At 42.1% G+C, this 24,149-nt stretch overlaps 2 protein-coding genes across 2 annotated transcripts in view; both read right to left on the bottom strand.

Annotated features, from left to right (window-relative positions):
• Nucleotides 1–159: 159 nt before the first annotated feature.
• On the bottom strand, nt 160–11,030 carry NUS1 (NUS1 dehydrodolichyl diphosphate synthase subunit). The gene is made up of 5 exons (XM_018563698.1): nt 10,454–11,030; nt 6,323–6,451; nt 4,237–4,389; nt 3,184–3,283; nt 160–992 (listed from the first exon to the last, which is right to left on the bottom strand). Exons 1-5 carry the CDS (start codon nt 10,878–10,880, stop codon nt 902–904), a joined length of 900 nt encoding a protein of 299 aa, XP_018419200.1. The 5' UTR covers nt 10,881–11,030; the 3' UTR covers nt 160–901.
• A 4,570-nt stretch (nt 11,031–15,600) lies between these two features.
• LOC108792674 (nephrocan-like) overlaps nt 15,601–24,149 on the bottom strand; it is a 22,478-nt gene continuing 13,929 nt past the window's right edge. The window contains exons 3-4 of the mRNA XM_018563506.1: nt 19,191–20,092; nt 15,601–16,039 (exon numbers count right to left, since the gene is read on the bottom strand). Of these exons, the coding sequence (XP_018419008.1) occupies nt 15,601–16,039; nt 19,191–20,092 (1,341 nt within the window). The remainder of the gene's footprint in view (nt 16,040–19,190; nt 20,093–24,149) is intronic.

The raw sequence follows: 24,149 nt of genomic DNA on the forward strand, positions 1-24,149 counted from the left end.
AAAAAAAAAAAAAAAAAGGTTTGACTGGAGTTGGATTTTAAACAAGAGATCTAATCACTTATGTAGTGTATTCTGCAAATACACGGGTCAAACTATAGAAAATGCCCCATACACATCAAGATGCTTGCTCTCGAAAACCAAAATGGTAAAATTTTTATTATAAATTATAACTTAAAAAAAGAAAACCTTACAAAGTTGGTTGGCATGTAAATTCAGTGCAACCGATTCAAATAGCCAAACAGTTCTCATGACTTTCCTGCCACTTACTCATTGGATCCCAGACCAAGAACCGGAATTTCAATACATATTTGGTTACTCTTTCACAGCAAAAATACTTCATGCCAATAGAGGGATATTTAAATGTCCATGTACAACAAAAGCTATTTTTGGTTCTGTGAAGCACACATCCACTTGTTTTTTCAATAGTTACAATTTAAATATCTGTGGAGTAGATTGAGAAGTAACACACCCATATTCCGCTCTCTGACCATACCATAAGGAAACAGCTGGACGGAACGCTGCCTGAAAACACTTACTTCATAGGTAGCCATGGTCATGGATGTTCTTGTAATGTACCCAGTAATCACAGGGTTCTGCTATAGATTCCCTTACCATAAATAAGCTGGACTCCACAAATAGGCTCTTGATATACATGAAAGCACTGTCCACATGTAAATAGGGGGCATGACTTGGTCATATTTCTGTTTTAAATGTCCCCGATTTGGCTGCAGACAGATCTCAGTCTGTGCATCATTTCCACACTTTAAATAACAGATGTATGACAAATAAGACCAGTTCTGGGCCAAGAACCATTAACGTCTGAAGTCAGACTGCTTGTTCGTAAACAGACGTACCGAGTCCCTTTTAAAGGGAGCCAGAATTGGCTCGACAGAAAGTGAGGTCATTTCCCAAATCGCTGCTCACAGCCTGCATAGCAGCAGACAGCGAAGAAAAAGTCCTCGTATTGGATATTCACATGCGATGGTATAGAGCTAAGGGGGGAAAAAAAAAAGAAAAACAAAAAGACATATCATACCTCTGTGCAACCTCTTTAATGGAAATATATACATATTATAAATGCTTCAAGCACATCATAGCCCTCTTCAGCATTCAACTGCCCATACATGTGTTTACCATAAGAAAGAAATTAATGCTCATCTGTAGGTTATAAAAGCACAAAGGCAGATTGAAGCAGTAAATAAAAATATGTATAAGAAATATTTAATAAAATATATAACTGAATTAAACTGAACAATTTATATATGCGCCTACACTACAAAAATACATACTTTTTAATGCTAACCAATCCACTATATAACTATAGTAACAGAGCAGGCTATTGCCAAATTACAAGTTAAACTGTCTGTGAAGATTCTCATTCATCCAGGTCATAGTATATCTGTAAAAAATAAGTCAAGGCAACTGGACTTGCTGTATTTTTTTCTTAAAGACGTTTCACTGGTCATCCAACCAGCTTTCTCAATTCAGAATGACTTGTACGGAAATTCTCTGGAAATGAATATGGTGAATGTTGCTCCAATCCACATAATATATTAGTTGCAACCAGGTGTTGATTGCATTATTGGAGCTAGGAGGTGTTATCAACCTGCCCAGAGGGAGGTGTTAAAGGTGATAGGTGTTGGGGTGAGACATCTGTTATCTGCCACATACAATGATGTTTTAAGGTTGCCTTGACTTATTTTTTACAGATATACAAGTAAAACTGGACATGCTAGTCTCCAGTTGCACTACTACTCAAGCCCAGGTAAACCCTCCTTATTCAAAGTATTATACAGGATTGATATAGCGCCATCAGTTTGCACAGAGCTTTACAATATAAGAAAGACACTACAGCTACAACACAATTCATAACAGGATGGTTAGGAGGGCCCTGCCTGCGAGAGCTTACAATCTAAAAATCTATAAAGTCAGGCTGCATATATAGTAATAACTAAGGCTTTCATTTTACAATTTTTGTTAAATCAGCCAAGTGCTGCAGCAAGAATTAAAACAAAAAATACAAAAACCCTGTTTTGCCTGGACATAGAAATGTCAGACTGTGGCTCTCACACACCCAGCTCTCGAGCAGCCCCACACACCCTACTGATCACTGCTCTAATCAACAACTCACTCACTCTCTTAAGGTGGCCATACACTGTACAATCATCGCAAGACCTTAGTCTTGCGATGGTTGTAAAGGGATTAAAAAAACGTACGATCTGCCCATCTTGGACGGGCAGATCGCACTCTCGATCATCGCAAGCCACGCCCGCTGAGGGGCGGGCTTGCGGTGACTGTAATGAGGGGCGGGCTGACGCTGACTGCAAACGGGCAGTGTGCGCGTGCGCACACCGGCCCGTTCATTCATACCTAAAATGCCCAACACAAGAAATCCCATGATTTTTTTTTTGGCCCCGGTTGACACCTGAGCGTACAAACGTACGTCAAAAGTTGCAAAATGCGCATAAACATGCAAATTACTGCACGCTGAACACGAGCGTAAAAATGATGCCGTCTAGGTGTGAACCCGACCTAAGAAATGCAGGTGAAAAGAAGTGTTCAGGAAGAGCTGGGCTGCTTCCTGAGTGTGGGTCTCTCCTATGATCTGCCAGCACAGATTTTAAACAAAAAGTAGAGAAAAAAAAAAGGCACATTTATTAATGTACATGCAGCTTGACTGCATTACAATAAAAAAAAAAATTCAATTGGCCTTTAAATGAATGGGAGACACAGAGGCTACATTCAAATTAGCTATATATAATAAAGATACAATACCGCTGCCAGGCAAGTCCTTAGTGCCATGTAGCCATTGCCAATAAGGGCCCGTGTCGACAGGCTTCAATGGGCAAATGCAATGTGCTTATGACATCAGTTTAAGATGCTGCTGAGATAATTCTAAATTTATTGCATCTGTCCTGCAGCTGAACTTTTGATCTTGCTTGATTCGCATCAATTTGTATGAGGGGGGGGGAAGCAGTTCTGGCGTGAACAAAAGCACGTCCACAAATGCCCGAAGTCTTGACTAACATTTTTAAACCCATTCTCCACTACTTTTAATATAGGCATTTCATTACTGTTTCTAACATCTTTTGATGGGTACTACATTCAAATGAATAGGTCATAGTTTTGCAGTACATGCTTAACTCTGCATTATATAGTACTTATATAGCGTTACATACTTACATGATTTCTGAAAGTCGTATGTGCCATGGTAGAAAACCTAGTGTGCTGTTTATATGGCCAAATTTCAATATTAGCTCAGGGTCTGGGAAATTGTGTGTACCTACAAAAAAGGAAAACATGATATAAATGTCATGTTACAACTGTAGAAATATATTTCCCCTCCAACTTAGATTTAAGGCTACAAGTCTGTTGACCCATTGGAAAACATTTTTTTTTATGTTTAGAAAGATACAGGAAAGGTCAACACAATGCGAACCTGTACTTCACCAAGCACAGTGTGCATTAAATTCCAACTCCAGTTAAAAACACGATTTATGTATTCACTGTAAAATCAGTTTCTTGAAGTTCATTGAGGGACACAGGAATTCAGAGACTGTCAGGTTATAGTGCCTCCTTTAGGAGAATTGAACTGAAGAAAAACAAACTATGGCCAGCCCAGTATAACCCCCATACTCCCAAGCATGCCTCAGTTCTGTGGCAAAGCAGTACCAAGAGCAATCATAGGCACAAAGGGGTGGAACCAGTGTCCTTCACTGAACTTCAAGAAGACTTCAAAGACTGTCAGGATGTCCAAAAGCAATGCAAGTGAGGGTTGGACAACAGCAGCAAAACCCTAACAGGCCAAATAAAAAAAGAACTGGGGACTGCAGCTCAAAGAGCCACCTGAAGGACCTTACATAAGAGGAGGCCTAAACAGCTGCTCAGTAAAAATTAGAATGGTTAACCCATTTGCGACAACAGCCATATATAGTACGCCGGTGGCAGAACGGCCCTGTAAACAGACTTAGCTGTTTAGCTTTGTAAAGCTGGCTGCCGGCTTTACGATAGAAGTGATTCTGGCGGCTCAGCAGCCTCCAGATTGCTTCTATAAGCCGATAAAGTACCTGTGCTCTGGGTTTCCCGGGCTCCGCTGCCCCGCCTTCTTCAACAGTTCACACATTAAAAATTACATTATGCCTGCCTTACATTAAAACTGAACATTTCTATTAAAACAGCAATCGGAAATGAATTTCATCACATTAGAAGAACAAAACGGTAAAGAAGACTAATTACTTCTTAATAGAAGATCAAAAGATTCTACATCCAAATCTGATGGTCTCTTGTCTTTCTCTGCTACAAGTTGACAAAAATTCTGTGCAGCTTTAACAATGTTTGTCTTCCCATCTTCTGGAGATAGCACCTTTAAGACGGGCAAATGACGAATCACTGTATAAAAAAAAAAACAAAAAAAAAAACACATTGTTACTAAATACTAAATGATGTTTTTACATATGTTGGCCATAAAATAAAATGGTTCACTACAACAATCATTTTGATCCAAAGCTTATATCTCCCAAAAATGCATTGAAAGATTGTTTTGATCTATGAACAATGTTTTCACTTACACTACCAAATATAACCAAATTGATATTTTCTTTGTTGTGTTTAATAAACTGGAAAGCACTCCTTAGGTGCATTAGAACAGTTCTATCAGTATGGATGCACGTATATGTCCACCTAAGGAAAGTATATCCTTTAAATGCCAACCCTATACAAAACGGGTATTTGAAATCTGCATGTTTGCTGGCCAGCTGCATCACATGCTGCCTTCCTATATCTCTGGATGACATTGATTTGCCAGACTGATGTAGCCATCACAAAGCCCCTGATGAATTCTCAATAAGATACATAAAAACATAAAATAATTGTGAGTTCTGGCTGTGAGAAAGTGACACTATGACGACATGGTGATCAGTTTATGTGTATTGGTTAAGTTAAATGTGTATTGGTGTTGAGTTATGTTTGAGTGCGTTATGCTGTGTGACCTGGTTATGGAAAGACTATCAGCACCATCCCTCGTTATCTCCTATTGTTCTCTGAGGGAGCTCAGAACAATGACATTCTGGCCAGGCTTCTGTTATGGCTGTCTGGAGTTCGTTAGCAGGTGGACACCTGTGGTGTTATGAAGACAGAATGTCCAGGGAGGGGACGGGGGATGTGATGGGATTATATTCTGATCTGATCACTTTCTGTATAAAAGTTTGTGCAGTTGCTCAATAAAGCAGAGTTTGTTTACCCTACACTGAGCCTTGGCTAGTGACTGGGGAAACTGGGAGCTACAGATCTTCAGGTTCCAAGATCTCCTCAGCAAGGAAGAAGACAGCGGCGGACATACTCATCCTGAGTACGGGGGTCCGTCACAGACACCTTCATTACAAATTTATTGGAAGTATGGAGACAAAATATGTAGCTAGAAATTATTGCTATTGGAAACTTTAAAGGTGATCAATGTTGCCAACTCACAATGAAAATATCTGTTCTGGGCATAGCTAGTCTTTAAAGCCCAACAAACAGATTTTATCATTTAATCCCAGAACACTGATGACATCCTGTAAGTGTAGGGCGTCTCCACTGTGCTCTGCACTCATAGGGGTCTATTAATAAACAATTTGCAGGGCCCTATTGCCGGAGTTTAGGCAGAGGAACCTGCATGTCATGTGACCAGCCTGAAGACATATAGAAAGGCTAAAAAAAATATACATGGGGAGGGGTATTAGGGGCAGGAGTTGGCATTTAAACTCATCAGATAAGCAAATTGATTTCTCATACAGGAAGCTCACACTGCAAAACTACTGTCAGTGCAAATTAAGAGTGTGGAGTGCTGCCAGAAGGGTCTTGCATACTTGGCAATACAGTGGAAATTGAAGTCATTCTTTCAGATGCCTCCGTCTCCAAGTTAAAGTTAGAACATAAATGAAAGATCTCAAAGGACTCCCCAGAGAAATAAAAAAATACATAATGTATTTCCCTCCTGTGTGCGGTCATTCACAGCCTCCCTTTTGCTTAGTGTGACATTTATAGTACAACAATGGGGAATATGATCCGTTTAATACACAGGATAGTTTACAAAACCACTTCCATTTTCAGGTGAGGTAAATAACCTTTTCTGCACACTGGTTGCTTTGCATGGCAATGAAAAACGGTTTTCATTAAAAGACACTGAAATGAATGGCAATCCGCCTGGTTAGTATCAATTAGGACCAAATCTCCTAGTGGAATCTGTTCTTGCAGAGGGAAACAGAGTGTGCAAGGCTGGGGTGTGTATGTGACATACATTGAAAATGAATAAAGCAGTGTTTTATCTGCCAATCACACGTACCTTTCTCATTTGTGTCAGTGCTGCCATTTGCATATTCTAGTGGATACTTTGAACATTCATCACCCAACAGTTCTTTCTGTTGTTTTAACAATTCATCCATAAGTCTAGAAGTATTTTCTTTGAAGAACCCTTGAAGGAGAGGAAAAAAAAAAAAACACAAGTCATTATCCTGGAGCTGTATTTACATGACCACATGTTATGTTTGCCATCAAATAGAAGGGAAAACACAGTAAAAGCTGCCTGAAACCAGCAAAGAGAAAAGTCAAACTGAAGAAACTTTGTTCACTGCTGCCAGATAATGTGACAGCAGGACCTTCAATCCATTACACATCACATGAGTCGGTGCACAAGGGTGCCATTCTTTTGCAGTCATACCAACGCACTAGGACAGCATACTGTTTTGCTGAGTGTTGGGATTGTGGAAAAAGGTTAGGCAGGGTTTTTGCCATGATTAGGTGTGTTGGGAGCCCATTCAAAATGAAAATACGCTGCAATGCCCTGGTGTGAACGGGCCCTAAGGTTTTTAGGCCCCTAGATTCCAGAATTGTGAGAGTCTGCTCAGACTAGCCTGCGCTGAAATAATCTAGACAATGAAAAACCAACAGCTCAATCATCCTAAAATGAGCAATGCAGGCAAGCTCTCTCCAATGCTTTAATAAACGAGCCAAATATTCAATGTAGATGGCACGATCTCCCAAAATGTTAACATTTATACCAGAACTTTTTATGAATATACAGAACATAATAATATTCATGTATGTTGTATATCCCTGATTTGTTTAGGATTTATTGGTCATCCTATGTTTATTTGTTCTGTGTTCTAGTTATCAGGATACATTCTTTACTCCCAGGTCCAACATTTATGACACCCCACTCACCCCCTCCCTCCCTAATATTTTTTTTTTTTTTCTGCCAGAGCTCATTGTGAGAAACTGGCATTCCATTCTGCGGTATGGCTGTTTATATATAAATTTGTGGGGCCATCATTGATTAGAAAATTTCAACTGGCTAGCTGTCTCTGTACTTTTCCATCACTGACTTGAAACAAACACAAAGTGAAGTCAGAGTAAAGTTAGAACTCAACTGCTACTAGTTCTGGGTCACTGAATTAAAGTATTGAAGTCTTTGGGTCATCATGACAGCTAGCACTTTTAAAAGAAGATGTTAGCAATGGCACCCTGTGTATGTTTCCAGTATGATACTTTAAAAGCCGTGTCACACTGCCAGGTGAGTAGCTGGCAACCGCCACCTCTCTGGCAGCAGAATCACCAAAATTAAACTGCCACCTTCTCTAATGGATGTCATTTTCTTTCTCTTCAAAAAGTTGCACAATCTTAATCAACTGTAAAGCAGTAAAAACAGAACAGCAATATGATTCAGACAGCGATGGCAGTTTTAACAATGCTCTCCTTGGCAAGTTGCCGTTGGCAACAGAATCCGCAACGTATTCTTTCTTTCACAATATGCTTAGGTTTGTGGCAGGTTTAAAGCAAATATGTGCCTTGCCCATGCATGACAAAGGAACAGGTTAACTTTAATACCATGTACTCCAGCTGCACCTACTTCCCTTTCCTTAGCTCCCCTCAGCAGCTGGAAATAAAGGCTGGTTCACACTAGATGTGTTGGAGCCATACTGAGCAGCCTTTTCCAGCTCAGTCCCAACACAAAGACAACGAACATTGCCTTGCATACAATCAACCAGTACACAGCACTGTGTGAAGATGTGCTCTGAAAAACTATGGTATGCAGTATCTTTTTTTCAGCATAGTGTGGTACAACACAGCACAACTGAATTGCAACATGCTGTGACTGATAGAACTAAATTAAATTTTACTTGCAACATTTCAATTAAGTTTAAAAAAAAAAAGAAAAAGAAAGTGTGATGTGCCAGCATCAGCATTGTCCCTCCCAGCATACGCCAGCGGCCATGCATTTAGCAACCCTAAAGAGGAGTACGTCCCGGTATGGAGGGGCATGAGATTAAAGGAGAACTATGGGCAATGTTTTTTTTCCTCATAGTTTTCAGGGTCACGGGAGGACATATACTGTGTCCTTCCATGACCCAAAACTCAGCATATAGTAGGTTATTGTCCACTATATGCTGAGAGCGCCTCAGCTGGGACGGATCCCGACAATACTGTTGAGATCCAACTACCTGGCTGATTGACAGCGGGCTCTGCCTATCTAGGGGCAAGGCCAGCTATGTCCGCCCCCTCCCCCAGGTCAGAGCTGGAGGATCGGAATCCCTGCGGGGAGCGGTGACTGACAGCCACCCCTCTCTGCAGGGAGATGATCGGGAAGAGAGCTGATCGGCGGTATGTTTTCGCTCACTTCCCAATCAATAGAGCCGAGGCGTGACAGTTTCAATGTCACAAGTTGGCTCTAACTACACTCGCCTCATAGTTCTCCTTTAACTCACCGTTTCCGCCCCCATGACAGCCCAGGTGCACGGGATTCTGAGCTAAAGCTGGCCGTACATTATACAAATTTCAGACGGTTCTCGATCGGCTTATCGAAGGATCTGGTTGGAAAATCTTCAAGTAACTTGCCAGCTCTGTGTAGATAATCTGGCAATAGCAGGCAGCCGCGGTCAGAATATAAAACAGCGGGGATTCCCCGATCAACGCTCATATAGCATTGATGGAGGAATCTACTCAATTGTTTTCGTTCGGCGCGCAGGTTGAATGAAAAAAATTCAAACATAGAACAGTGTATGGCCAGCCTTACATAGGGCTTCCCCATCACCTGAATGAAGCAACAAGGGAATGAAAGGAATAAGTACACTGTCCTTGTGGCTGACATATAAACCAAACCTGTTGCTCGCCCTGTGCAGGAGGAAAGCACAAATTCACTTTAACTGTATGATTTCTAACACTTGGCTTACATGGCAGAGGACTATACTGGTGAAATTAGACATCCAGCTGGTATAAATTCCTGCACACTCTTGTTATTTCTACTACACTATCATATGCTCTATATGTGTTAACCTTCTAAACATACACATAAGAACAGGAAACAATGTGGAGAGAACATAGCAGAATGACTAACAACCTGTCTGTATCTTACTCATTTCATCATTCTGCATGACAATCATTATTGGAGCAATTACAGAAAAATATTCTTGTGTACATGCATAGATATGCATTAAGTTGCATGTTAAATTTTAACACAAAATGGATGAAACAGGAAGTTATAGCTAAAGTGCAAATGCATGCATTTTAATTGATTTAAATGGAAAATGAAATAGGTGGGGAAACAAAAACACATAGGTGTGAACAGGCCCTCAATGATCGCATCTTTTCAGTCTGACACTAACTATCCTTCCTACCTAGGGGGATACCTTGCCACTGACACAGTAAATACCAACAATATGATCACAGCCATACAGCCTGACACCATCCTCCCTGCTTAGGCTCAAAGGCTGTGTGTCTTGCTGGTAATAAACACTGCTATAAGGGATGCCCAGTGTGCCAACATTCAATTGCAGGGTGACACTATCCTCCCATCTTACCTCGGGTCAGGGTACCTTGCTTATCATAGATACTGACATAGGAAACCCCAACACTCAATGATCACACATAAAAGCTAGCACCATACTTCAATTTTGTCTAATCAGGGGCACCTTCCTGGCCAAAGACACTGACACAGGAGATATCTGGTACCAACATTGAATGATCACATCCATACAGGACATACCCAGGACAACAGGTTACCTTGCTGATCACAGCCAAACTTGCTGATCATACACACTGGCACAGACAATGCCAACATTCAATGACCACATCCATAGAGGGTGAACCATTGCTCTCATCCTCCATAGTGTGAGGGTGTACCTAGCTGATCATAGACACTGATATAGGGAATGCCAATACTTACTGATCACATCCATAAAGGGTGAACCATTTCCCCCCATACGCCCTAGTGTGAGGGTGTACCTTGCTGATGATAGACACTGACATAGTCACTACTTATTGATCACATCCATAGAGGGTGACCCATTGCTCCCATATGCCCTAGGGTGAGGGTGTACCTTGCTGAAGATAGACACTGATACAGGGAATGTCAGTACTTATTGATCACGATCATACAGGGTGACCCATTGCCCCCAGCCTTCCTAGTGTGAGGGTGTACCTTGCTGATCATAGACACTGACATAGGAGATGCCCAGTGCCATACACCAAACCACCAGGCTGGCCACATCCGTGTAGCTGTGTTGTTCCTCTCCGATGAGCAGTGCCAGGTGGACGGGCAGCTTGTTGAGCTTGGCTCGGTCCTTCCTGTGTCGGATGAGGTCTCGTTGCAGGTAGGTGCATTCACAGCGCTGTCTCAGAGAGGAGCTGTCAGCGCTGGCCTCTCGGCATTGGCACCAGTCCCCCCGCCGTAGATTCCAGTCTCCGTGCGGAGCCTTCCGCTGAAAGCCAATATCAGGCGGTAAAAGGAAAGCGCCCGCTGCCCTCCACACCCTCCATTGCCAGAGCCGGAGCCAAGCAAGCAGCGCCCGCTGGGCCCCGACCAACACGTGTACGAGGCGCCAGGCCAGCGCGTACAGCACGGACATGTCTGCCGCTCACTGACACCGGCACCTCCACTCCGCTACCATCCTACAGCCATACAACTTGAGCTGCTAGCAACCCGAGTGCTGGGATTGGCCGGCCTATATAGTGTCGTCACTTCCGCAGGAAAGAAGCCGAGTGACGTGGCCTACGCAGGTTGGAGTCGGAAATGGGAACCGCGTAAAGAGCAAACGAGTCGGGAAGTCTGAGTGTGCCGAGTACAAGTGAACCACACTGACACCTGCTGGTGACTACAGGCAGTAAGGGAGAGTGGCCAAAATCTGGAATTTTACCCTACCTGCCAAGTGAAGTGTATGCATACCAAAAAATGAAAATTATTATGGAATGCTTTTATATTTGTAGGCTTTTCCTTCTTTATTTTTGACCAGTTGATCCGGACAGTAAGAGATGTCTGGCCGCAGGGTGACAACGATCACAGAGGAAATGTTGTCACCCTTAGAATGCACACTCCTGTGGATTGTTGTCCTTAGAATGCACACTCCTGTTGAAATGTTGTCACCCTTAGAATGCACACTCCTGTGGATTAAGTGCCACTGTGCAAACACACAGCATGCATGCACATTGAAGGTGGCCATACACCAGTCATTTTTTTTTCATAAAGCCCCATGGGCTGGTCAAAACGAAAAACATATCTAAGGCAGTGACATGCCTTCTGTGTTGGGTGAGGCATCCCCCAGCCTGCCGAAGCCCTGATCCCGTCCCCAGCTCGGTAACCAAGCTGTGTGGGGAGGAGACAGGGAGGAGCTTCCCTGTCCCTCACTTGCTCGTCACTGGTGAGGCATTGAGAACGATGTACTCTCTGCTTGTGTTTTTTTTTTTTATTGGACAGCTTGGACCAATGGCGCTTTGCCATTGGTCCAAGCCATCCACAGAGCTCACGCCTCTAACACAGAGTAGAGGCTGTGACAGCTCTTGCCTCACCAAGATAGGTTACACAAGCAGTGGGAAACCCGCTGCTGTGTAACCTAACTAACTGTCAAAAGCTGGATGCAGCACTGCCTGTAATTAACAGTCAGCACTCCGTCCATGACAGGTTACATAGCGGGGAGTCTTTCCCTGCTGTGTAACCCGATAGAAGCCGATCTGAATGGAGAAAAAGCTGCCAGCTTCAGACTTAATGCTGACAGCTTTTTACTCCATAATACTAGTTGAGGCTCTGCCTCACCTGCCTCCCCTGACCGCACGTCTCGGATCTAGGGGCACGAAAATGATAGTCCTTACACTAAAGCTGGCCAAACGTTTGTCTTTTTTTCTCATTCAGCAGAGTGCACGGAGGAATCACCCCACAGTGCTTTTGTATTCTGACAGCGGGGGGTGTGTTGCTGCCTGATTATCCGAATGGTGACTGCAGCTGGCCAACTGTTGCTGATCACTTCATGTAATTGCAGTCCAGAAGGAGAATTCATACCACACCATATAACAGATTCCTTTGATTCAGTCTTTTGAGTTCTATAAGTCGTCAAAATTTTAGTTTTAAGTCCTGATAAAGGAAGGACTCTGAAAGCAAAAGTTGAGGGACAGACAACGCTTTCTCTCATTAACATACATTGCTTCTAAATCTTTAACCCTTTGTTTGGCAGACAGTCCAGCACATCTAGTTCTCAACAGATAATGAAAGGATTAATTGGAGTAAACATAACATTCCCACAGCCAGGGGTGTCCCTCGCCTTTTTGCAGCCTGAGGCGGGAGGGGCAGGGGATGGGGTGTGTGGGGTGAGTGCTGCATGTTTACCCGGGGGGGGCGCTCTGGGTGGCGTCCCTTCCAGCTCCTGGCAACCAGTTACCTCACTGGTTGCCAGGAGCTGGAAGGAATGACGGCCAGAGGCATGTTCAGTTCCTTAGCCGAGCGCTGAGTAGCTGTTCTGCAGCACTTCAGTTTGCTGCAGCAGCTTCACTGAACGCTTCAGCTGCACAATGCTAAGCAAAATGGCGGAGGATAATATTTTTGACTAATAAATACAATTTTCCAAGGAATATTTGGTGTGCTTGTCCACAAAAACTATAAATAGTAGGTTCCCACACTGAATTGTGATTTCCTCCATCAGGGTCCAGGCACCTTTCTACAGCACTGTCAGGTGTGCCCACAGTTAAAATGGCTGCCTGCTGGTACTTTGTCCCCACCTTTCCATCACACTCAGCATTCTGCATCCACATCCAGTTCCACTCCAAGTGCTAAGTTAGCAGTGCTGAGCGCTGACTAGCAGCACAGTGTTTAGCGGCGGTTTGCTAACTCAGCACTCGCACTGGCTGAACAATTGAACACGCCTCAGAGCGACCTGCTCAGCTCCTGGCAACCAGTGACTTCACTGGTTGCCAGGAGCTGGTCGGGACACCAGCCAGAGCATTTCAGGTTGCTAAGAGTTGGGCGGGGAGATGTGTATGACCCTTACACATACGGTATTCCTGCCCAGCCCTTAGCAACCTGGGACGAACTGGCCAGAAAGTGGGCGGCGAGCACACTGCAAACATTGTGCAGCAGAACGGGCATGCTGCTCTGTCTGTCTCTTCCCTATGTGACCTAAAGAGATGCTGCCTGAGGCTGCCTCATTTAAGGGGAAGCTCTGCCCACAGCCCCCATGGGGGTGCTGTCAGGTAGGATTTTTTTAAATGTAAGCAGAATTATTTTTTCTTCTTTTTAAGTTATGCAATGTGAAAGGGAACATGTAACACGTATAAAGTAGGTATTACCCCAATCTGTCTGCAAAAGTGGAAATACACTTCAAGACACATTTAACAAAAAGCAAAGGTATCACAAAGTACCCACCGAAACAGTCCAAGCTAAAGGCAAAGCAGAGATGTGGTAAACTTCTATAAGCAGAATTCTGAAAAGGCTCATAATGCAGGCCTGTTGTAAATAGCCAGGTCATATAAAAGTCCACAGGATGGTTTGAGCATATACACATGCTGAGTGTGTGTGTTTTTTTTAATACCAGAGCAAACTCTATTCACATTCTGCAATTCCTGCTGTAGTGGAGTTACCTTCATAACAAACAGTTACACAAATGTATAAGACACCAATGTTACAAGGTCCAGCAGGCTAATAAAACACTCCTGGGTGCGATATACATAAAATCCATCAAAAAAATAAAATAAAGGGAATTAAGTAAATACGGTATTTTGCGCTCCATAAGGCGCACCGGTACATAGGACGCAGGCAGTTTCTGTCACAGTTTCTGTGGCAGAAGCTGCAGTAAGTGACTGCTGAGACAGTTGGCGCTGTGATTACAGTGCCACGGTCTGAGTGATCACACAGAGCAGACGAAGAACGGATGTTCTTCGTCTGCTCTAGGGGCTCTATGGTGAGATCACTTGTATTAAACAAGCAGCGGCTTCCATTGTACGTTTAGCTCTGCTTTGGCAGGGCTAAATGTACAAAAAATGAGGGATTCGCTCCATAAGACGCACACACATTTCCCCCCGCTGTTTGGGGGGGGGTGTGTCTTATGGAGCGAAAAACACGGTCATTATTTAAGGATTGTTAGCCACTAGTTGCCCTCTTTTCTATAAATACATCAAATCCATATCGTACTCGGTTTCTAATAAATTTTAATTTTATTCTCAACAATACTATGTTGGTTGACAGATTGTAAAAACTTGTAAACTTGTCACATGAAAATACTGGAGCATATAAAATAATTGGTATTAAAGGAGAACTATGGGGTAAGTGTTTTCCCCCACCCACAGTTCTCCTGAGGGTCACGGGAGGACGAAAACTAGCGTCCTCCCGTGACCCAAAGCTCAGTATACCGCGAGCTACAGCTCGTGGTATACTGAGACGCCGCAGCCGGGACAGGGGGGGGGAATCCCTGCAGGGAGTCGTGACTGTCACTCTGCAGGGACAGGATCGAGAGGTGAGCGGGCGACGGTATGTGTTCGCTCACTTCCCGATCTATTGAGCCGACGTGTGACAGTTTCATTGTAACACGTCGGCTCAAACTATGAGGATGAGTGATTTTCACTCACCTCATAGTTCTCCTTTAAGGGTGTGTCTGATATAGCATAATAAAATACTCCAGCACACCTGTCGAACCACCCCTCAGACCTTTGGATTGGGTACCATAAGATCGTTGACACCCTCTCCACTGACAACAAAATGGTCTGCATGTGGCCACTGCACTTCTAGTGTTACATCAAAACTACTAAGAATACTGAGAGATTCACATTTCTGAGAGCTCTGATACACCACATTGGAATTACTTTGCAAGTGGATTGCAGAACCAAAGGAAATAAGTATTTGTTTCCTATGCTCCTCAGCTCTATCTAGTGGCCTAATACGGTATTTACCTAATATTACATACCTGAAAAAATGCTTGTAAAGTGATAATTGCCTCTATTTGCCCAGATCAAATGTACATGCACTTGCATGTATGCACCCTGTAGTTGCAGGATGAATGCTTATAAATACACCCCTATGTTTAACTTCTTTCCACTCTATCCACAACTAAACCAACCCAAACAAAGTATTTGACTGTATTTTACACTGATTTGTTTTACTGATGGCCATGTTGCCAGATTTCATTAGTATATTTGTATTCCATTAATTAACATATGTTTTACAGACAAACATAAGCATGCTCCTATTGATTGCTTTGCCTCATTACATACATAGAAGAAAAAAAAAAACTTAAACAATTACAAAATTGTAATAATAAGTAAGGTGGGCCTTCAAAGAACTGATGGGCCATCACAAGTGTAGAAAACCCATCAATGTATCAAGTCATAATCATAGTCTTCATCAGTATCTATGTCAAGCAGTTCATTCAGTTTGAGTTTTTTCACATGTTCTCTTGCTTTGTTGAAGGTGTAGCTGCTCTCACAGAGCCGTAACATGGTTTCAGAGGACATCCATTTTTCACCACGGCAGTAACTTGGTTCAACACAATGTCCTTCCTTTATATCAGTTCCTTTATCAACTAATAGTCTTCTGACCTTCAGGAGTTTGCAGGTACAGTTCCAGGGGTTGCCATCTAAATAGAGGTGTTGTAAACGTGGCAAGCACTCCAAAACCTGGTGATCTAGGGATGTGAATTTGTTATTTCGAAGGTTGAGAACTTGAAGCTGTTTCAAATTATTTACATCATGAATACCAATGTGATCAATTTTGTTGCCTTTGAGGTCTAACCGTGTAAGAGTCATCGGAAGTCTAAAAAGATAAGAACAAATAAATAATGAATTAGTCTTCATAGTCTTCAATTGTTATGACTTTGGGCATAAGGTACAAGCTTCAAAAAAGCCTCAACGAATTGTTCCTTTCACCAGCCACTATTGCCAGTAAATCTCAGCTGTCAAAATGACAGCCGGGACTTCCTCTGCATTACAGCATAGGCTACAGTCGTTCTTTCTAAAATTACAGGTTTCAAGTATTGTATAGAAGCTTTCATGAGAAATATAATGTAACAAGTCATCTATTTACTATTATTGTTTCATTCATGGGCACGGTGACCTCTGATCTGCATATGATGTCAGTTACAGCAACCTTACAAGTAAAAAAAAACAAAACACTTTTTCAAAATAAAATTATGTATTTAACCATGTATTAACCATTTGTTAAAGGAGAATTATTGGGAGAGTAAAATGTACTCTTCCCAATACGTAGAGCTGGCCTGAGACACTGCAGGTGTCACAAGCTGACTCTATAGATCAAGAGTTGAGTGATCACAAACCACTGATCGATCAGCTCACTGTCTTCTACCTGCGGCCAGCTCCCTGCAGGGATTCCCCCTTCCCCTCTCTGTTCCTCCAGTGCTCATTGGAGGGACAGACAGGGGAGGGGATGTGCACAGCCTCTAGAGAGGCTGAGCCAACTGTCAGTCAGGAAGCTGGGTAGATCCAGATTCCGGGCTGCAGCCGGGCTCTGCGCTGTCAGCAAATAGCAGGCAGTAGCCCACTAGTTGCTGACTTTGGGTCACAAGAGTACATTAGTAAATCTACTCCTTTGACCCAAAAGAGGAGTAAAGCCAAAAAAAGGTTTAGCTTTAGTTCTCTTTTAACCCTAATCTGCCATAATAAACTCCTTCTATCCCTTCCTTTTGCTAATAGTTTTTCGCTAATTTTTTTATTTCTATTTTTTAATCATCAATATTTAAATCTTTTTTTGTTATTTTTTTAACGTCCTTATTTGAAGAAAATAAATGTTGGTTCATTTATAAATAACTTTACAATGCTTTGTAGCAGAATCGTAATCTTAAGGGGTCTATTTATCAAACATGCACACAGCTTATTCATTCAGTCAAACTGCAGGTACATTCTTTTTAGGCACGTTAACCAGCTGTTGTGAAAATGTGGCAAACTAGTGTTCTTAGTGTAACTCTCTTCTGGTCGAATGTTCTTTAATAGGTATATTCATATAGAACAGAGTGAAAAGGGAAAATACTACATTATGGTCACTAGATGGAGCAGAAGATCATAGGAAATAAATATAATATTGTTAGTAACAAGATACAATTAAAGAGAATGCTGGAGAGAATGAGAAAACAAATGTAACTATTGTCCCCGTAGTATCAGCCGTTACATTTATATACTAAGTCCCTCTAGTGGTGTCTTGAATTGTAATATTGTATCTCCTTACTAACATGTTTTTATTTCCTATGATCCTCAACTCTATCTAGTGGCAATAATGCTGTATTTTCACCATTCATTCTGTTCTATATGAATATACATCCTCCCTGCAGGGATTCCCCCTTCCCCTTTATGTTCCTCCAGTACTCATTGGAGGGAAAGGCAGGGGAGGGTGCGGACATGGCTGTGGTGTGGCTTTGCAGCTAATATAGGGCATAAGCCTACTATTTACTGACTTTGGGTCATAGACCTACACTAGTAAATGTATTCTTATGACCCGAAAATAAGTAAAGCCAAAACAAATGGTTTGGCTTTACTTCTCTTTTAAATGGATTTCCCCATTGCAAATTGGATCTGCACATCCAGGGTTAGTTTTTTGACTAATATACTTTAAAAAGAGTCTTACATACTGTATGTGACCAGTTTATGTCTTCTAGTTATTCATACATAATTAAAGGGTTTTCTCCACATTCAAGGATTTTATTTTTCCACTAATATACTTTAAAAATGGTCTGTTAGGATCGAAATAGGGTAACTGCTATTGCTGACCAGTTTCATCTTTATCTATTGTAGCAGAGCATCCCAGAGGGAGCCTGGGAAAGCCCTGTTTGGAGTTTATAGGTCTCCCAGGTTCCTCTTCTATACATTTAGGAATTGCTGATCCGGGCTCCAGAGCAGGGTTTACTCCTCTCCCCACTGGCAATTTAGTTTCACCTCTAAGCTGTACTCAGAGCTCTCTGCCTGGGGATCAGACAAGTCCTGTCTGAGAGAGCTGTAAGGTTGGTGAAAACTTCCAAACAGTTTCTGTGGAGGCTGACAAGCGGTAGGCCTGCTCAGCCTGTTAGGAGCTATATCTTTTATTTGTGAAGTTAGTGCCGGGATACGGCTAGGCTTTATTTTGTTGATTTCTTGTGAACCACTGTACAGCACCTGTGAATGCTCTTGTAAATATCCCCAATAAACACTGCACTGTTTGCCACTATTCCCCTGGATTTGGTATCTGTGCCCAAGAGACTGCTTATTCCCAGGGGGCTTATGTACCAGCTACTGATCACCTGCTCACACTATTCTTCTCTTCTTGGTGGGTCATTGACCTATAACTGGCATGTCCATACCAAGGTTGAAGACAGCTGATATGTACATACTTTTCTAGGGCGCTGACTCTCTAGGTATAAAATAGGGATGTTCAGATATGCCAAATACTGTATTTAGTACAAGTACAGATACTTTTCCAGCTCCAAGACTAGAGAAAAACTAAAATGTTAGGAGGCAGCTGTCATTTTTAAAGAGCATTGGCTACAGGGCTACGTGTATCCCTGTTTTAATGTATGATTTGTTATATATACTACTGTATATTAGGGATGCACCGATACCATTTTTTACAGGCCAAGTACAAGTGCTGATACTTGCCCAGGTACTCACAGATACCAATAATGATACATTTTTGTTTATTGTCATGTGACAGTTTTTCTAAAACAATATAGACTAATGATTTCAGGACAGTTGTGGGGCAGCAGGGCACAGTCCCAGCTGCATCTGTTGCAACCGACGTAGTTCTCCCAAGTATCGGCACTGATATTTGAACTGGTATTTGAACATCCCTAGTATAAAGCGAATATAAAGATCAAAGCCCTGGAAAAAGTAGCAACAGCATCTTCCATATTTCCTTTAATATATAGAGGCAAATGAAGCAAGTTTGCAGATACATCCTCTCACCAAGTTCCACTTCTGCTTACCCCTGTGGGATGGAGGTCAGAAGGTTTTGCTCCATGGCCAAGTTGGACAAGTGAACACACCACTGGAGTGTTTTGTCTTCAAACTGTATCATTCCATTATTGTCCAGGAACAAATGTCTAAGATTAGACAGGCCCTTCATATCTTGTGCTGTCACTCTGGAAATCTGGTTATCACTGCAGTCAAGCCTCTGTAATTTGAATGGTAGTTTATTGGGGATAGATGAGAGGAGGTTCTTGGACAGATCTAAAGATGTAAGATTGACAATAGTCTGGACACCTTCAGCTGAAGAAAGTTGGTTTCCAGAAAGGTTAAGCTCAGATAGATTTTCCAATTGTTTTATATCTCTGACACGAAAATTTTTGATGTGGTTCCTCTCAAGCCTCAATGAAAGCAGCGACCGTGGCAGTTGTGTTGGGATTTTAGCCAGTTGGTTTCCTGCTAACTTAAGATACTGCAAGCTTGGAAAGTGTGAAAAGAAATGCTCATAAAAGAAGAGCACCTTGTTGTTCTCCAAGCTCAGATATTTCAGTTGTGTCAGCTTAGCTGTCCCAGATACGCTTTGCATTCCGTTACTGTCCAGAATCAGACGCTGTATATTTGTCAGGGCAGAAAACATGTCGAAGGACAATGTCACCAGCATGTTGTTCTGGATCTCAAGCACCTTCAACTTGGCTAAACCATCAAAATCATAGTGATGAAGTGAGCGAATGGAATTATCTCCCAGTTTTAAGACCTCCAGACTTGATGGAAGAGATCTTGGCACAGTTGTCAGCTTATTCCTCCACACTTCCAACACTTTCAAGTTACTCAGTGCTTTAAAAGTGTTATTTTCAGTTGTTTCTGTTCCACTGGAAAAGAGCACCAACTCTTGCAAACCAGACAGGCCAGTGAAGTCTGAGAGCTGGAAAATATGATTTACATTATTGAATACAAGTAAATGCTATTTATGAATTTCCATGCAAAATAATTGCTACATAGATATCCTGACTTTAAAGGAGCTCTAAAGTCCCAACATATACTATGCTGTTATAACATGTTTATGTAGTGAGTGCTGCCTTCCGTCTACCCATCACTTTCATCAACTTCCTGGATTGCAGGTGTAGTTTGCATCTCTTTTCCTGCTGCTTGTGATGCAATCTCTATTTCTTAAGACTACATAGCCCATAATGCATTGCTTCCAGCAAGCAATGATAATGTTACATTGTTCAGATGTTGAGTTGTAGTTCAGAAGGCGGGCTTTCTGAGGGTTGTGACATAATGAAATGCATATTCACTAGACATGTGCACAACCCAAAAATGTGTTGCCAGATGAAACAAATGAAAACGAAAAAATTAATTTGTTTCGTCAAAGGAAACACATTTTTATGTTGTTTCGGATTCGGAAGTAACTAAAACCGCAACCATATCGGCAGATGGTGCGTCCTGCGCATACGCGATGCCATTTTGGAGTAGATCTTGGTATTTACCAAGATGGCGGTACATTTTGAAAAGTACAAGTACTTGTCAAAATGACCTTTTTTTTCCGCCCTCACCCTGCTGGGCCCTCAGACGGCTGCTTGCCTTGCGGTAGCGCCGGGCCTGCACATGTCTAATATTCACAGGACTGAGTGAAATTGTGTCAGTGCATTGAGGAAGTATATCTTATGGGCATCTTCAATAAGTAAGTTTACACTCTTCTAGATCGATATGGTTGTTAGGAGTGGGATAGGACTCTATGGAAATTCAATATAGGAATACAGATTTATTTTTTAGCTTTTGACCACACATACCCTTTAAAGCAGGGGTCCTCAAACTTTTTAAACATGGGGCAAGTTCACGGTCCCTCAGACATTGCTGGGGGCCGGATCATAGTTTGAAAAACAGAACAAAGGGGGAACATTAGTGAGCAATTGCTGTGCGTACCAGCAGCTTCTGCTCTGGTGTGAATAAGCCCTTACTTAGAGGGTATATATAAATATTTTAACAACTTCTTTAATAAACAAAACATTTTTTTAATGCAATTCATTTCTCTTAGCCTGGAACATGTACTAGCATGATTTGTTATTATGTTCTACAGCTCAAGTATTTGTTATTTATTACAATAATTGGGCATGTAGACTGCCCTGTCTTACCTCTCTACAGCAGGCAGGGAGATGACATCACTTCATATCCCAGTTCTCTTCTTATTGGCCGCCCTAAAAGAGCCTGTGCTGGCGTGCACCTAAAGTTGGAGGGGCGCAGCCGCACTGGCGTTACGCTGCTAAAGGAACCAAGGCATTTGGTTTGCCTCGGCATGCGCCCTGAGATGAGAGGGCGCAGCCCGAACACAGAAGCTGCCAAGCGTTCAGGACCAGGCTGTGTGTCTTCCCTGACGCCAAGGCGGGGCCGGCGGAATGACGATCTCTCCCTGGACCCCGTGGGCGTGCGGCCGGCCGATTGATTGCTATATGTTGTTCAGGGCGGCTGGGCCTATTTTAACTGCTTGAAGGCCAGGTGTTTACACCCCCTTAAATAGTAAAAAATGTGGATCCGCGCTTTATGGGTAGCCCTGATTTAATATCCTGAACATTTAAAAAAAAAAAAAGTATTTTTTTTACATGTTAGGAAACATTTATTATTACCCAATTTTTTGGTAAAACATAAAAGACAGGGTCACATCGGGTAAATAGACACCAAACATGTCAAGCTTAAAAATTGCGCGCACTCGCAAAATCGCAAAATACCACCATACCCAAAATTGACCATAGGCGACGATTTAAAAACGTTTACAGCTCATCCGTTTAGTGTTATCAGTGATTGATGGCCCTAGAATTATTGCTCACACTGTGACGTTCGCGGCGATATGTAACATGCGCGGCGTAATGGGCGCAATCGTCGTTTTCGCAGGTATGCGCACCCGACGCATGTTTACATGCGTGTATGTATGGGTGGGGGACTTTAAAAAAAAAAAAATATTTTTTAAAATGTATTTCTTTTTTATGTGTAACTTTTTTTTATGAATAGCATTTTCTTTATTTTCATAAATGTTCATAAGCAGGTTACAAAGAAAAAACTCAAGACAATTCAAGATACATTATAATGTTACTAACAACTAAAGCAAGTAATGTTAGAATTACAATCATATAAGCTGCTCTCTAGTGAAGCTGGATGGAAAACTATATGACTGCCAGTAAGAATATAATGTAGCTCATTGGATTGGTATTCCTGACTTGCCTTCATTTTAGTACACATGTTTTAAACTACTAACCTGATATATACTATCAAACAATTATAATAAACGTAATAATCAAAATAAACGAAACAAAACCTATGTCATGTGAGTCTCGTTCCAGTCCAAGGGCAGATCGATGGGAGGCTCATGATTCTCGAATAAACTGACATAATTTTAATTCGTACATTTATTTATTGCATGTTCCGAATCGATTCCCCAAAGGGCTCCCATCTATTCATATACTGGACATTTGCACCAAAGCATCCCACCTCTATTCCAGACTGAGCATGACACCCTTTGAGCAGGTCGATATTTGAGGGTCCCGGCTGATCCACACAAGACCCCTTCCCTAAAGAACGATGTCCTCCATATCATTCCAAGCTTTCCATATTTTATCGTATGTTGATAAAGTGTTGTTTAACCTAGCAGTGAGATGTTCCATAGTCCGCACCTCCTTAATCCTACGGTATAGATCTAACTGGGATGGAATAGATACACGTTTCCAATTTAGAGCTATGAGACAGCGGGCTGCTGTCAGGACGTGGGATAGTAATCTATTATCAGATTTCTTGAGATGCGGAAATGGAAGGCCCAGCAGGTAATGAATAGGGGATAGAGGGAGACGTGTCTGCAGCACTCTTTCCAGGGTGTTTTGTACCATTCTCCAATATGGTTGTATCCGGGGGGCATGTCCAGAATATGTGGAAAAGGCATCCCCTCTGTGCATCCCTCCTCCAGCACATTGGCGACCCCGTTTTGAACATAGAGTACGAAATTTCCGGGGTATGGTACCATTGAAAAAGTATCTTACACTGATTCTCTTTGTAGACTGAGCATATGGACGATTTTGCTGCTGTCTTCCAAATCAACTCCCATTGTTCTTTGGTTATGGGAGCGCCTAATGTTTTTTCCCATTTTATCATATACGGGTGGTTAACGAATTGCTCAGGTAGGGGAACCATCAACAGTTGATAAAGGGCTGAAATCATACATTTAGAGGAGGGAGATGTAATACAAATCGATTCAAAGGGAGTACGTGGATTAAACACAAGATTGTTAGTGATAGTTTGGGCAAAATGTTTAATTTGAAGGTATGGGAATATAGCTGTGGAAGGCAGGTCAAATCTCTCCCTGAGAACAGCAAAAGGAAGTAATGTTCTGGTGACTCTATCCGAAATATCTCTATAGGTAAATAAATCTTTGGACTTCCATGGAGCGATCTGCTGTGGTGACAAACTAGGTTGGAGATTAGGATTCAACAGAAAAGGGGTCAAGGATGATTTTTCAGCTGACAGATTATAAGAATATTTGGATTTATTCCAAAGTGTCAGTTGTAGGTACATAGAAGACAGGACCTGCTTTCCCACCATCCACATCAGTTCAGACAATAGAAAAGCCGACGGGTATATGGGCGCCATCCATAGGGATTCTATCTCCTCCCATCTCGAATGAGGAGTGAGGGAGCATAAATTAGGTATGGTTCGCAGTTGGGACTTTATGTGTAACTTTAAAAAAAAAAAAATTAATCTTTAATTTTGTTTCCTATTTTTGTCCCACTTAACTTTATTGCTATTACATAGGGGGCTAAAAAAAAAACCCCTGTGTGATAGCAAAAGATGTGACAGGTCCTCTTTATGCAGACATCAGTGGTCTCCAAGACCCCTAATGTCACCTAGGACCCCCGAAGAAGCTGATGAAGCAGAGATCTGCTTCATCAGCTTCTTTCCAAAGTCTGAAGCTGGAGAGTGACACAAGAATGCGGAAGTGA

The sequence above is a fragment of the Nanorana parkeri genome, unplaced genomic scaffold (genome assembly GCF_000935625.1).
Source record: "Nanorana parkeri isolate BGI_ZX_2015 unplaced genomic scaffold, ASM93562v1 scaffold22, whole genome shotgun sequence".
Classification (NCBI taxonomy): Eukaryota; Metazoa; Chordata; class Amphibia; order Anura; family Dicroglossidae; genus Nanorana; species Nanorana parkeri.

Bases quoted from the DNA above. Each gene is read 5' to 3' on its own strand.
- NUS1 (XM_018563698.1), bottom strand. From the start codon at position 10,880: ATGTCCGTGCTGTACGCGCTGGCCTGGCGCCTCGTACACGTGTTGGTC. The intron at 4,390-6,322 runs GTACGTGTGATT...TTTTTTATACAG, and splicing joins CACTGACACAAATGAGAAAG to TGATTCGTCATTTGCCCGTC. The intron at 3,284-4,236 runs GTAATTAGTCTT...CCTTTTTTGTAG, and splicing joins TTTTGATCTTCTATTAAGAA to GTACACACAATTTCCCAGAC.